This window comes from Poecilia reticulata, chromosome 1 (genome assembly GCF_904066995.2).
Source record: "Poecilia reticulata chromosome 1, P_reticulata-male-v2, whole genome shotgun sequence".
NCBI lineage: Eukaryota > Metazoa > Chordata > Actinopteri > Cyprinodontiformes > Poeciliidae > Poecilia > Poecilia reticulata.
Window position 1 is genome coordinate 22808700 of NC_088830.1, and position 12305 is coordinate 22821004.

The 12305-nt window shown below is 41.0% G+C and overlaps 1 protein-coding gene across 2 annotated transcripts; it reads left to right on the top strand.

The window, feature by feature from the left end:
- The first annotated feature begins 444 nt into the window (after nucleotides 1-444).
- Nucleotides 445-9909, top strand: fip1l1b (FIP1 like 1b (S. cerevisiae)). Of its 2 annotated transcripts, none has more exons than XM_008416334.3 (15): nucleotides 445-739; nucleotides 1066-1120; nucleotides 1719-1797; nucleotides 1940-2052; nucleotides 3256-3320; nucleotides 3461-3571; nucleotides 4029-4159; nucleotides 4268-4386; nucleotides 5453-5552; nucleotides 5636-5792; nucleotides 5896-5977; nucleotides 6569-6621; nucleotides 7000-7189; nucleotides 7433-7579; nucleotides 9343-9909. In XM_008416334.3, the coding sequence occupies exons 1-15, from the start codon at nucleotides 661-663 to the stop codon at nucleotides 9485-9487; spliced, it is 1626 nt and encodes a 541-aa protein (XP_008414556.1). In that variant the 5' UTR covers nucleotides 445-660; the 3' UTR covers nucleotides 9488-9909. The 2 variants fall into 2 exon arrangements, with proteins under 2 accessions (XP_008414556.1, XP_008414547.1); XM_008416325.3 differs by having other exon boundaries at nucleotides 446-739; nucleotides 7000-7213.
- Nucleotides 9910-12305: the final 2396 nt, after the last annotated feature.

The window sequence follows — 12305 nt, forward strand, 5'->3', positions numbered from 1 at the left end:
CAAAAAACACAATCTAGCAGATAATTGAAGAAAATACTGAAAATTGTTTATTTACATATAACTGGCTTGTTCTTAGAACTGCTGTTCCAGTATATCCACGCTGTTACGGAGAGTTTATTCATTTTGTCAACAGAAGAAAAAAATAAAGTATTTTGTATGACTAGAACTTTTTAAGTATTTTAGACTTATCAAAAGTGATTCTGTGTTCTTGAAGGTGAAAATTACTTTCTACTTTTTGTACATTTCAAAACTTTTTATTTTTAATTGAGTAAACAGTTCAACCTGTACTTTTACTTTTACTAGAACATTTTTCAGGTATTTGTACTTCTACTTAAGCAGAGATTGTGAGTACTTTTTACTGTACCAAACTATCCTTTTATCCGGTAACAAACTAACCTGAAGCAGTAGTAGTTATTTTTGTCCAGCTGGGGTCGCTGTGATTTTCAGCTCCAGTTCTCTGACCTTAGCGGGCCCCGCAGCTTCTTCCGGGCGTCTCGCTGACTTCCAGAGGTTTAATATGAATGTAAGAAGTAATATTTTAGGTTCTTAACTACACTTTCCCGTTTCAGGGATAAATATCGCTCGTATTTTTGCGTTACTAAGCGTACTTGGGACTTGTTGCTTCGGCTGCTGTTGGTTTAAACTGCACGTTAGCTCAACATGTCCGGGGAGGAGGCGGACAAAACAGCTACCACTGACGCCAGCGCCGGTGACGAAGAGGAGGAATGGCTTTATGGAGGTAAAAACAACTAGAAACAACTCCCTTTATCTATTAGAGACGCGTTGTGGTTTCTCTGCAGCTCTGATAACGAAGCGTTAAGCAGTAATTACCTCTCCGTTCTGTGAGAATAACGGAACATTAGCCTGGAAGCTAACTAGCATTGACTGTTTGATTTGGTCTTCGGGCCTTTAGCATCAACAACAGAAGCATGCTTTGAAACTAAACAATATATAGGATTGTACCGTATTATGATAAATAGTCTCTGTCTTTTGCTGTTATAAGTTAATTTTTTAGAATACTGCTGTAATTTTATTAGCTAAACTGTTGTTTGTTCTGTATTTCAGATGAGTCAGAAAGCAAAGAGGAAGATGAAGAACCCAAGCTAGATGCTGCTGCCAGGTAACAAACTCTACTCTAGAGGAACATCATTGTGGGTTGGTGCATTCACAAACTGCTACTTACACAGTCGAGGGATTAGATAAGATTTTTTAAATCTAAGATTTCCTTTCGCAAGGGCAAAATCTCAGATTGATGCTTTTGTTATATTACTGGTTCAAACCTCTGTATTTACACCAGGATCAGTCATGCCGCCATCATCTACAGCAGGAGTTTGCAACTCCTGTTCTTTAGCGCCACTGACCTGCAACGTTTTGGATCCACCCCGCTCCACACACCTGCATCAAATGGCCGAATTATCTTCTTTCTATTAATCATTTATTTAATTCACTGACTTGCAGAGGCTTAATATGCAGAGATGCTTCCAAAAGTTACAGGAAACCTGCAGTCGAGGTCTGGGGTTGGAGAAAGCTGATTCACAGATTGTACAAAACGCTGTAGTTTAAGCATTTCAACAGAATTTTTTTGCAACAAGTAAAATTCAGGGAGGAAGAAATAGTTAACCTATCATTATCTTGTCCTTTTCAAAACTCTATCCATTAAGAACACATTGGTTGTTTAATTTTTAATGATGGTGTCTGATTATGTTTTACACCTGCAGTGCACCTGCTGAGACTTCAACAGACGATGCTGCTGCTGTTGTTGATGTACACGCTACGGGCAACGGAGTGGTCTCCGAGGTACGTAACCTCTTCACATCCTGGCACATCCTTCTCTTTTGTTCTGTTGTTCACCTTTCTGATACTGTTGTTGTTTTTTTCTTTCTGACCTCGCATTAACATTCATGGCTTTACATGTGTCGCTTTTTTTCTGGGCTTTCAGTCCCAAGGTGAAGCTGCAGGCGAGGATGTGGAGAGCGACAGCGACAGCGATGATGACGACGACGATGTCCGAGTCACCATTGGTGACATCAAAACTGGAGCACCGCAATACACGTAGGTTTTCCTTAGAATATTTTCAAGAGGATTTATGTTTAAGCTAAGCTGCAAAAACATCTCAAGATTATTTTTGGAAACGACATGCAGCTAAACCTCATTTTGAGCTTCATGGCAAAGGCTGTGAATGCATACATTGATTTTTTATTTTATTTTTTTTTTAGTTTTAATATATTTACAGAAATAAATTTAAAATAAGAATTTTTCTTGTCACTATAGGGTGTTGTGTGTAGAGTTTTGAGGGAAAATTGAATGCAATTCACACTGGAGTTAATTTGTAACATAAAATATGGAAAAGGAAGCTCTGAAGTTAATGAAAATAAAACCTAGATCCAATCAGCATTCAGTAGCAACTTCATATAATTTTCTGTTTGAGGGAGTCAAATCTTGAAGGAGATTTTTGGACAGCGGCTTCTTATGCACTACATTGCAAACTTATCATTACACAATGTTCACGTTGTGGCTAATTAAATAAGTACCATGCATTCAGGCTCTATATATTAAAATATATTTTGCAATGCTTGTTAAATGCAACCTAAAAGCTTTAGAAGATAAAGAGTCTTTTAAAAAATAGCAACCGATGCCTCGTTTCTTCTGAGCGGTATGGTGTGAGTGGGTGCAGTGCGGCCACTGCTTGCTTCAAGTACAAATCTTTCCAGTGCGATGCGTTTGCTGTAGCACCAATGGATGCCATGTTAGAATTTTGGGTTTCACCCCGCCTTCCCAGTGAGAGTTCAACTGGTGAAAACGCTCTCCTGAATAAGCCAGAACATAAAATGGTGAACTGAACTGTGTCGTTCCTGTCAGGCGTTAGTTGTTTCAACAACTACTAAAAGTTGCTTCTAAAAAGTTGCTTCTAACTTTTTAGAAGTTGCATCTAAAAAGTTAGAAGCAACTTTTTAATTAAAATAATAAGAAAGCCTTACTGTTGCTGAAAATAATGGAGCTGTATAGACTTTATAATGAGGGCATGCGTGTGTTTGCTGTGAGCTCCAAACAGAAAGATGTTCACACTTACTATTATTTCATCTCTGTTTAGTGTGTTTATGTAGTGCAGAGCCACAAACATCCAATTTATACACAACTAATTTAGTTTCTTATTTCAAGTCATATGATTATCAGCATTCACCAATATTAAAATGTCCTCCAGGAAAACAGCATAATCTCACATTATCATGTCTTTTTCTCTTTCTCTCTCTTCAGGACATATGGCACCCCCCCTGTTAACCTCAACATAAAGACAACAGGATCCAGACCTTATGGACAAGGTTGGCACCCTTCTGTAGTTTAACCTGCAGAAAGGTTAAGCTACTTTCAGGTTCTGTAGTTAACCTGAAAAGAGGTAAAACCAGTTTTACCTCTTTTCTTTCTGTGAAAACAGCCTTTAAGATGTTGTTTTTATTTCCAGTAACCACAAAGGTGAAGGGCGTGGATCTGGATGCACCAGGAAGCATTAATGGCGTTCCTGTGCTGGAGGTGGACATGGAGAGCTTTGAAGAGAAACCCTGGAGGAAGCCAGGTCTGTTGAACTTTCTCAAATCACAATGATCACCACAATATCATATTTGCAGAGGGCTATACTTGGAAAGTTATTCTTTAATTTTATATGCACTCAGCTTCTCCCTGCTTCTGTGATGTATGACTGGTTGAAAGGACTATTGTAATGATGTAAAAGAACAGTGTGGAAAAATCAAATGCAATCGAGAGATTCATCACAATAATCATCTAAAATATTACAGCCACATGTTTTGCTAAAATAATTCAGACTGTAATTTCAGGGAAAACGGATCAGTGCTCACATTATAGTTGTCTATGCTGCCTTCAAATGTGATTGTAAACTTAATCCATTTTCAAATACACTTTATATTTTATTACAGCCACATAATAAACCAAGCTGAAATGCGTATCCCTGTTTACTTTCCCAGGTTTATTAGTGCTGTAATTCACAGAAAGTGTCTTTGTGATTCGGTTTGCAGGAGCCGATCTGTCAGACTATTTCAACTATGGTTTTAATGAGGACACCTGGAAGGCTTACTGTGAGAAACAGAAGAGGCTGCGAATGGGCCTGGAGGTCTCTACAATTGGCTCAGTGACCAGCAAGATCTCTGTATGACATTTGTTCCTCTACCAGTTTACTCAGATTCATCAGTTACACTGACAGTACGAACTGTGAAAATCTTTAGCTAATTATGATTTCCTCTGGCTGTCTGCAAAGGTTCAGCAGGGCAGAACAGGAAATGAAAAGGATGTATCCAGTTTGGTTGTTCACACCTCCAAGACAGACTTTACGTCTCCTGTCAGCCTGTACAAGTCTGCTGTCAGTCAGATCACCAGGTAACATCTGTACTTTAATGTTCCTAGCTGCAAAAACAAAATGCTTTCAATTAGTTTTCTATCCTGGTTAAATGCAGGTTTGATTAATTACCTTGAAGCTAATAGCTGCTGCAATAAGAGTATCTGAAATCACATTTCTTGGAGTAATTATAGTTGGCAAATTCCTTTGGAGGTAATACAAATTATGTCACATTATAACAAGAAGTCAGTCACATAAATGCATAAAATAAAGCTAAACTAAGCTTGCATAACATATTGTGTACAGTTCTTTTAGGCTTTTGCTATTTAACTTATTGTTTGTAAAACTAGGGAATACATATAAAAACAAATAAAAAAAAGGCAAAAGAATCAAAATTATACCCATTCATAAAAACCCATAAAATCCACTTTTTTGTTAACTAAACATATAAAAGTTTAGAGATTTTGTAGATATTGCAACTTATTAAATAATAAATCGACATTATTCATTACCTGTAAATGTTCTATAAAAATTTGAGCAGCAGAACATTTATTTTTCCAAATGGCCCCCAGAGAAGACTAATATGAGGCAACACTGTTTCCAATGCAGAGTAGTTTCAACAATAAATTGAAAACATTAGAAAATATTTTAATCTGTCTTTAGAAGCAGAAAGAAAGGAGGAAAGGCTTGGAAAAATAGAATTACAAAAACTAAGCTAAACGTCAATGTGGTATTTGTTTTTGACATTTAAAAGTGGCTTATTTTTGTTCATTATGAGAGAAACACCTGACGTATTGAGGTTCTGTAAATTTTGGTTTATTTTTATTGATGAGCATCATTTTGTTCTTGAGAAATAAAAAATAGCTGATTTGCAATTTTATTTTATTTTTTTAACCTAATAATGTTTAGACTTAATAGTTTGATTAGTTTAATTATGATGTAGCTAAAGATTTTTGGTATGTTTCTTGTCAACTAAACATCATATTTCCATGTTTTATTCCATCATCATTCATCTTGATGGGGTTTTCTTTTTTGCAAGAAGTAATAAATCATTGTTGTTTTGGTTTCTGCTTTGGCTCAAATGTTTTTTAAATATTCTGACTGTAGGAAGACAAGTGGTACTATTGATGTGATTGGTGGACAGACGGCCACGATCAGCAGGGTTGAGGGACGACGCAGACACAATCTAGAGGGCAACAACATCCAGGTACAGAAGCAACTGAAACAAGTTTCTTCTCAAAGACCTGAGCGACATGCTAACAGCGCCCTCTGCTGTCTGTTGTTGCACAGGTGATATCTGAACACTCAACATCAGAAGCTGAACCAGCCGCAGCCAAGATTCCCACCTTCTTCCCCCCTGGACCACTTCCTCCGAACATACCCCCGCCTCCTTTCCTCCCTCCTCCACCAAACGTCAGCACTGCACCTCCTCTTATACCTCCACCCAGTGAGTTCAGTTTCTCCTATAATTCTGTTGTTTTTTTGTTTTTTTTTGTGAAAACTGGTTGCTTTGAGTATGCGTATTTCTTCCACCTTGTTCCACCTCACAGGATTGCCCATCACAGTTCCTCCTCCTGGTTTTCACCCTCCAACAAGCGGCCCTCCACCTTCTCTAATTCCCCCAATGGATAGGTAACGTCCATGACAACACTCGCCCTGATGGCAGCTGCATTGAACAATCTGGGGTTAATGTTTCTACTTGTCATGTGCTCTCAGTTATGTAAACATGTTTTCAATTAAAGTCAGTGAACTCTGAAGTTATGTTTTCTTCCAATATGGCATTGAATAACGTGAAAGCTGTTGTCGTCAATGGTGGCCTTTGTAGTCATGGCATGGCTCTGTTGTGGGTAAGGAGTTGTACCGCAGGAGATAACCAGGTTGAGAGTGTGAGCAGCGTATTCACAAAGTTGATTGACAGCGCTAAAATCCTCCTTGTTTCTTTGGTTGATTGTTTCTGACCAAGTGTTTTATTTTATTTTTTTTTCTTCCCCTGATTATGGCTCATCTTGTTACTGTAAGGACATGGTGACAGTTTTACAAATATGTAGAAAACTCTTTTTTTTTTTAATTACATACTGCAGCTTTAATCTACTTTTTTTTTTATTTTTTATTTTTTTTTTACTTTGTGTCAGAATACTTTTAAATAAAGAACTGGATGTTTAATAAAGTGTTGTAATTAATTCAATTTACTAACACAGTGTCTTCTCTGTGTTTCCATAACAGCCATCCTGGAGGCTACGATGGTCGCTCTGTCCCACCGTACCCGTTTCCTCAAGGTAAAACATTTTTATTGGCATTCTCCTTATCACATGATAAGAAAACTATCAAAAATAATTAACTGAATAAAGGTTAAGTTTATTTGTATAACACATTTCTGCTACAAGGCAGTTCAAAGTGCTTCACATGATAAAAACATAATATAGTAACCAGTTATGAAACTAGCAATTGGCATTACATTTTGTCACATCATCAAAATCATCATCAAATATACATCAAATGTATTGATTAAAGTTGCAATTATTATTAACTAGAGCAATTCTAAAAGGAAGTGGTGGGGAGGTTTAGCCTTGATTTAAAGGAGCTCAGTGTTTCGTTTGTGTTGCAGTTTTCGGGATCTAATTTCCATCAAACTCTCGTCTCCTTTTCCTTTCCAGGTGCTTACCCTCCACCCTTAACTGGAGGCGTGCCTCCTCCGTGGCCCCCCATGGTGGACAACAGCAAACCTTGGGACTATTATTCCCGTCGGGAAGACAAGAGAGACAAGGAGCGGGACCGGCCCAGAGAGCGAACGCATGAGCGCGAGCGAGAGAGGGAGCACAGCCCCTCAACCATGAGCTACACCAGGTCAGAAGGACAGATACAACAATGGTGTGTATTCTTCTGGAGAACGACCTGTGGGGTGGGGGGGCTTCACTGTCATGTAATCATTCTAGCTCAGGCTTTAGATGGAGATAAGTGCTTGATTGTCACCGTCATATAGAAAAGTGTCTTTAATATCACTTTAGAAACCATGTAGATGAGTAAATGCACAATTTCGATGAACAATTTTCATCCAGATGGATGATAATTCTCAATCTGTTGCCATAGTGATGAGGAGCGGTATCGCTACCGTGAGTACCAAGAACGTGGTTACGGGGAGCGCCATCGTGACCGGGCAAGCCGAGAAAAAGAGGAGAGACACAGAGAGAGGCGGCACCGAGAGAAAGAGGAGGGACGTCGCAAGTCCTCTCACAGGTACACCAGCACACACTCATAACGAGCTAACTGGTTTACAGTAGCACTTTTTAAATTCATCCTTCTTCATTCAGATGCTACTTTTCCTTGTTTCTTCGCTGCATAAGAACAACATCTTAAAAAACAATTTTTCAGATTGTAAACCTGAATCCTTCTTTATTACAGTCTTTCTCAGGAACAGCTGTTCATTCCTAAACTTTATGGGTTCAGATCAGAGTTTTACTGATATGGTTTCCTGGCTACCTTTATATTTTCACCTGCAAGCTGCAATTTTTGTCCTAATGTCTGATCCAATCAAATTGGTTCTGATTTTGTTTTATTTTAACTGGTAAATAAAGCAGGTTGTGAACAAATAAGAAAAGGTTATTCACTTAAAGTTGCAGCTCTGAATCCAGCAGAAAGCAAATTCTTTATGCATGAAAGCATTGGCGTCCCTAACTTTAATGTGAGGTTATCTAAACTCAAAACTGAATGCAAAGTGATGTTTTCTGATGTGTTTGTGGAACTAATAAAAAGTTTAGATTTTTTGTTTTAATGGGTAAATAATAAATTAGGATATTATTGATAAGTGAATTACTTTCACTTAACTGGTAAATAAAACAGGTTGAGAACCAATAAGAAAAGGTTATTCACTTTTCTTATTTGAAAAGAAAAGTGAATAATTACCAAGCAAAACACATTATGTAAATTAAACAAAGACGGATGTCCTAAGGATTTTTTTTTCTTTTGCGTTACCTCACTATAGGTTTTGCCTTCTCTCAATAATATACTAATCAGTTCATGCAGCACATTTAAATACTATAAGCCTTTCTTACGGTGGCCATCGCACTTTCTGCCATAATATAAGGCTTTTGTAAAGTTTTTCCATGCATGTTAATGTTTCACAACGAAATATTAACATGCGTGGAAAAACTTTGTTAATATTTTGTTGTGAAACATCTGAAGTTTTATATTTTCTTTTTTAGGATAGAAATTCACCACAACCTATGATGTAAGCGGAAACTTTTCGTAAGAAGGAAAGAAATAAAAAACACATTCAAACAATTTGGATTATTTCTGAGTTTTGATCACGGTGTAATGAAACCGTTTTAATTGTCCCTTTTGTGTTGGTTGACTGAATGGTTTAAAGGGCCGTTTTCATGTGCAGTTCCATCTCAACCTTACACAAACAGACATACACGTGCAGTGAATAAGTCAATTTTCAATCATTTTTTTGCACCAAAGAGTTAATAATGAAGTTTTCACTGAGGATCTATAAATTCTCAATGTATATTGACCAGCCGATATTGCAGTAAGCATATTGCGAGGGAATGCAAAATAGAAATTTTCCCCATACCCTCTAAGGGGCTCCGTAAAAACCTGATTGCGTCTCTAATATTTCTCTTTCTTAGCTTCTGTCTTTCATGCATCTTGCGAGCCGATTCTTTTGCTTTTTCAATAAAACTATGTAGATTTAATATTTACCGACACTTGCAGTAGATTAAACTTTGTGTCAGTCGAAGCTCTTTTAAAAATATCTGAAAAGTTTGAGCTGAAAGGCTTGGCAAAAATAGAATTTCTGTTTATTTCTCATCTTTCTCTCTCCTAATTGACAGATACCTCCTCCTTGATCAATTCCCCATCATGCCTCCTCTTTGTCCTCTTGTCCCCTCTCCCGCTGTTGTCTTATTGATCATTCACCTATCTTTGTTCATCTCTGATTTCTCTTCCTTCCTCCTGTCTTTTGCCCTCGTTTCACTGTGTCCTCCTCCTGTTTCTTGCAGCAGCAGCAGTCGACGGAGACACGACAGCGAGGAGGGCGACAGCCACAGGAGACACAAACACAAGAAGAGTAAGAGGAGCAAGGAGGGCAAAGAGGCTAGTGAGGATATGGGTGCAGATCAGGAGAACCAGGAGGCTATGGAGTAGCGTCGACCAGCTCCTGCTTTGTCCTCAATGCGTCCTCATGCTGGGGAAGGGGATGAGATCAATACATCATGTCGTTCTGCTCTCCATCGGTTTCCCTGCATCCTCTTGTTAAACTTCACCATCACTTCAGAATAGATGGAGGAGAGCGGGAGCTGAAGGGAGAGCTGCTCATCCTTCTTATCTTCCCCCTGTAGACGGTAGTTTCTTCACCCACCTCCATCCTGGCCCAAACCTCCCGTCAGAGCTCGACGGCAGCAGTTAGGTCGTGCTCACAGATTTCATTGTATATTCAGGACCATCAGTCTGATACGACCTTTTTCTATTGTTGGTTTGATATCCTTTTGTTCTCGTCCCAAATTAAGACATCTAAAAAAAAAAAAAAAGTGCTGTCTGTTAAGTTCCATTAAAAACACTTTTGATAAGTCGCCTTTGTCTGTTTATTTATTAGGTGTTGGACAAAATGTTAAATGTCTACTCACCGTGTTTTATGCTTGTTATGGATGACCAAGAGCTTCACAACACAGAAATACTTTTTTTAATTTATTTTATATCGCAGCAAATGTCAAGACTTTTTAGAAAAAGTTTTCCTGGTTAGTCTGTTATTGGGAATTGTGTGATCCACAACCTAAGTTTTCTGTCCTTAGTGGGAGTGGCATCAAATGGGGTTTCTGCTGCTGTAGTCCAGCTATTTCCATTATGAATTCAGAGATGATATTTTGCATACCTTGGTTTTAACAAACGGCTATTTGAGCTACTACCTTTTCTCAAACCAGTTTAACCATCAGCAGAGGAGCAGTTGTTCAGACAACTTCTGTTCCCTGGATTTCTTTTTTTTTAAATGTTCTTCACACCATGATGTTTGTGCATAAATCCAAAATATATCAGCAGTTTTAAAATAAACTGGAAGGACCATCTCACACCCAGAACAACAAGCAATTAAAATTTAAAATCTCCTTTCTTCCTTATTCTAATGCTTAGTTTCCTCTTCAAAAAGTATTTTTCTTAAAAACTAAGTACCGGGCCTTTTTGGCCTGTGGGACTCCAGAAGCAGCTGATGGGTACCGGCGGGCGAAACGGCATGCGGCTCTGGTTGTCACTGAGGCAAAAACTCGGGCGTGGGAGGAGTTTGGAGAGGCCATGGAGACAGACTTCCGTACGGCTTCGAGGCGATTCTGGTCCACCATCCGGCGTCTCAGGAGGGGGAAGCAGTGCAGCACCAACACTGTTTATAGTGGGGATGGTGCGCTGCTGACCTCAACTCGGGACGTTGTGGGCCGGTGGGCGGAATACTTCGAAGACCTCCTCAATCCCACCAACATGCCTTCTGTTGAGGAAGCTGAGCATGGGGACTCTGGGCTGGGCTCTCCAATCTCTGGGGACGAGGTCGCTGAGGTGGTCAAAAAGCTCCTCGGTGGCAGGGCCCCGGGGGTGGATGAGATCCGCCCGGAGTTCCTTAAGGCTCTGGATGTTGCAGGGTTGTGTTGGCTTACACGACTCTGCAATATCGCATGGACATCGGGGGCAGTTCCCCTGGACTGGCAGACTGGGGTGGTGGTCCCCCTGTTTAAAAAGGGGGACCGGAAGGTGTGCTCCAATTACAGGGGGATCACACTCTTAAGCCTCCCTGGTAAGGTCTATTCAGGGGTCCTGGAGAGGAGGGTCCGTCGGATAGTCGAACCTCGGATTCAGGAAGAGCAGTGTGGTTTTCGTCCTGGTCGTGGAACACTGGACCAGCTCTACACCCTCAGCGGGGTCCTGGAGGGTGCATGGGAGTTCGCCCAACCAGTCTACATGTGTTTTGTGGACTTGGAGAAGGCGTTCGACCGTGTCCCTCGGGGGGCCCTGTGGGGGGTACTCCGGGAGTATGGGGTACCGGGCCCTTTGATACGGGCTGTCAGGTCCCTGTATGACCGGTGTCAGAGTCTGGTCCGCATTGCCGGCAGTAAGTCGGGCTCGTTTCTGGTGAGAGTTGGACTCTGCCAAGGCTGCCCTTTGTCACCGATTCTGTTCATTACTTTTATGGACAGAATTTCTAGGCGCAGCCGAGGTGTTGAGGGGATCTGTTTTGGTGGCCTTAGGATCGCATCTCTGCTTTTTGCGGATGATGTGGTCCTGTTGGCTTCATCGGAACGTGATCTGCAGCTCTCACTGGAGCGGTTCGCAGCCGAGTGTGAAGCGGCCGGGATGAGGCTCAGTGCCTCCAAATCCGAGGCCATGGTCTTGAGCCGGAAAAGGGTAGAGTGCCTTCTCCGGGTCAGGGGGGTCGTCCTGCCTCAAGTGGAAGAGTTTAAGTATCTGGGGATCTTGTTCACGAATGAGGGAAGAAGGGAGCGGGAGATCGACAGGCGGATTGGGGCAGCGTCTACTGTGAAGCGGGCGCTGTACCGGTCCGTCGTGGTGAAGAGAGAGCTGAGCCAAAAAGCGAAGCTCTCGATTTACCGGCCGATCTACGTTCCCACCCTCATCTATGGTCATGAGCTTTGGGTCATGACCGAAAGAACGAGATCACGGGTACAAGCGGCTAAAATGGGTTTCCTCCGCAGGGTGGCTGGGCTCTCCCTTAGAGATAGGGTGAGAAGCTCGGTCATCCGGGAGGGACTCAGAGTAGAGCCGCTGCTCCTCCACGTCGAGAGGAGCCAGTTGAGGCATCTGGTAAGGATGCCTCCTGGACGCCTCCCTGGTGAGGTGTTCCGGGCACGTCCCACCGGGAGGAGGCCTCGGGGAAGACCCAGGACACGCTGGAGGGACTACGTCTCTCGGCTGGCCTGGGAATGCCTTGGGATTCCCCCTTAGGAGCTGGAAGAAGTGGCTGGGGAGA

Excerpts from the sequence above, each read along its gene's own strand:
- fip1l1b (XM_008416325.3), top strand. The coding sequence starts at position 661 with ATGTCCGGGGAGGAGGCGGACAAAACAGCTACCACTGACGCCAGCGCC. Across the intron at positions 3,572-4,028 it reads GAAACCCTGGAGGAAGCCAG|GAGCCGATCTGTCAGACTAT; the intron begins GTCTGTTGAACT and ends TTCGGTTTGCAG. Across the intron at positions 4,160-4,267 it reads CAGTGACCAGCAAGATCTCT|GTTCAGCAGGGCAGAACAGG; the intron begins GTATGACATTTG and ends CTGTCTGCAAAG.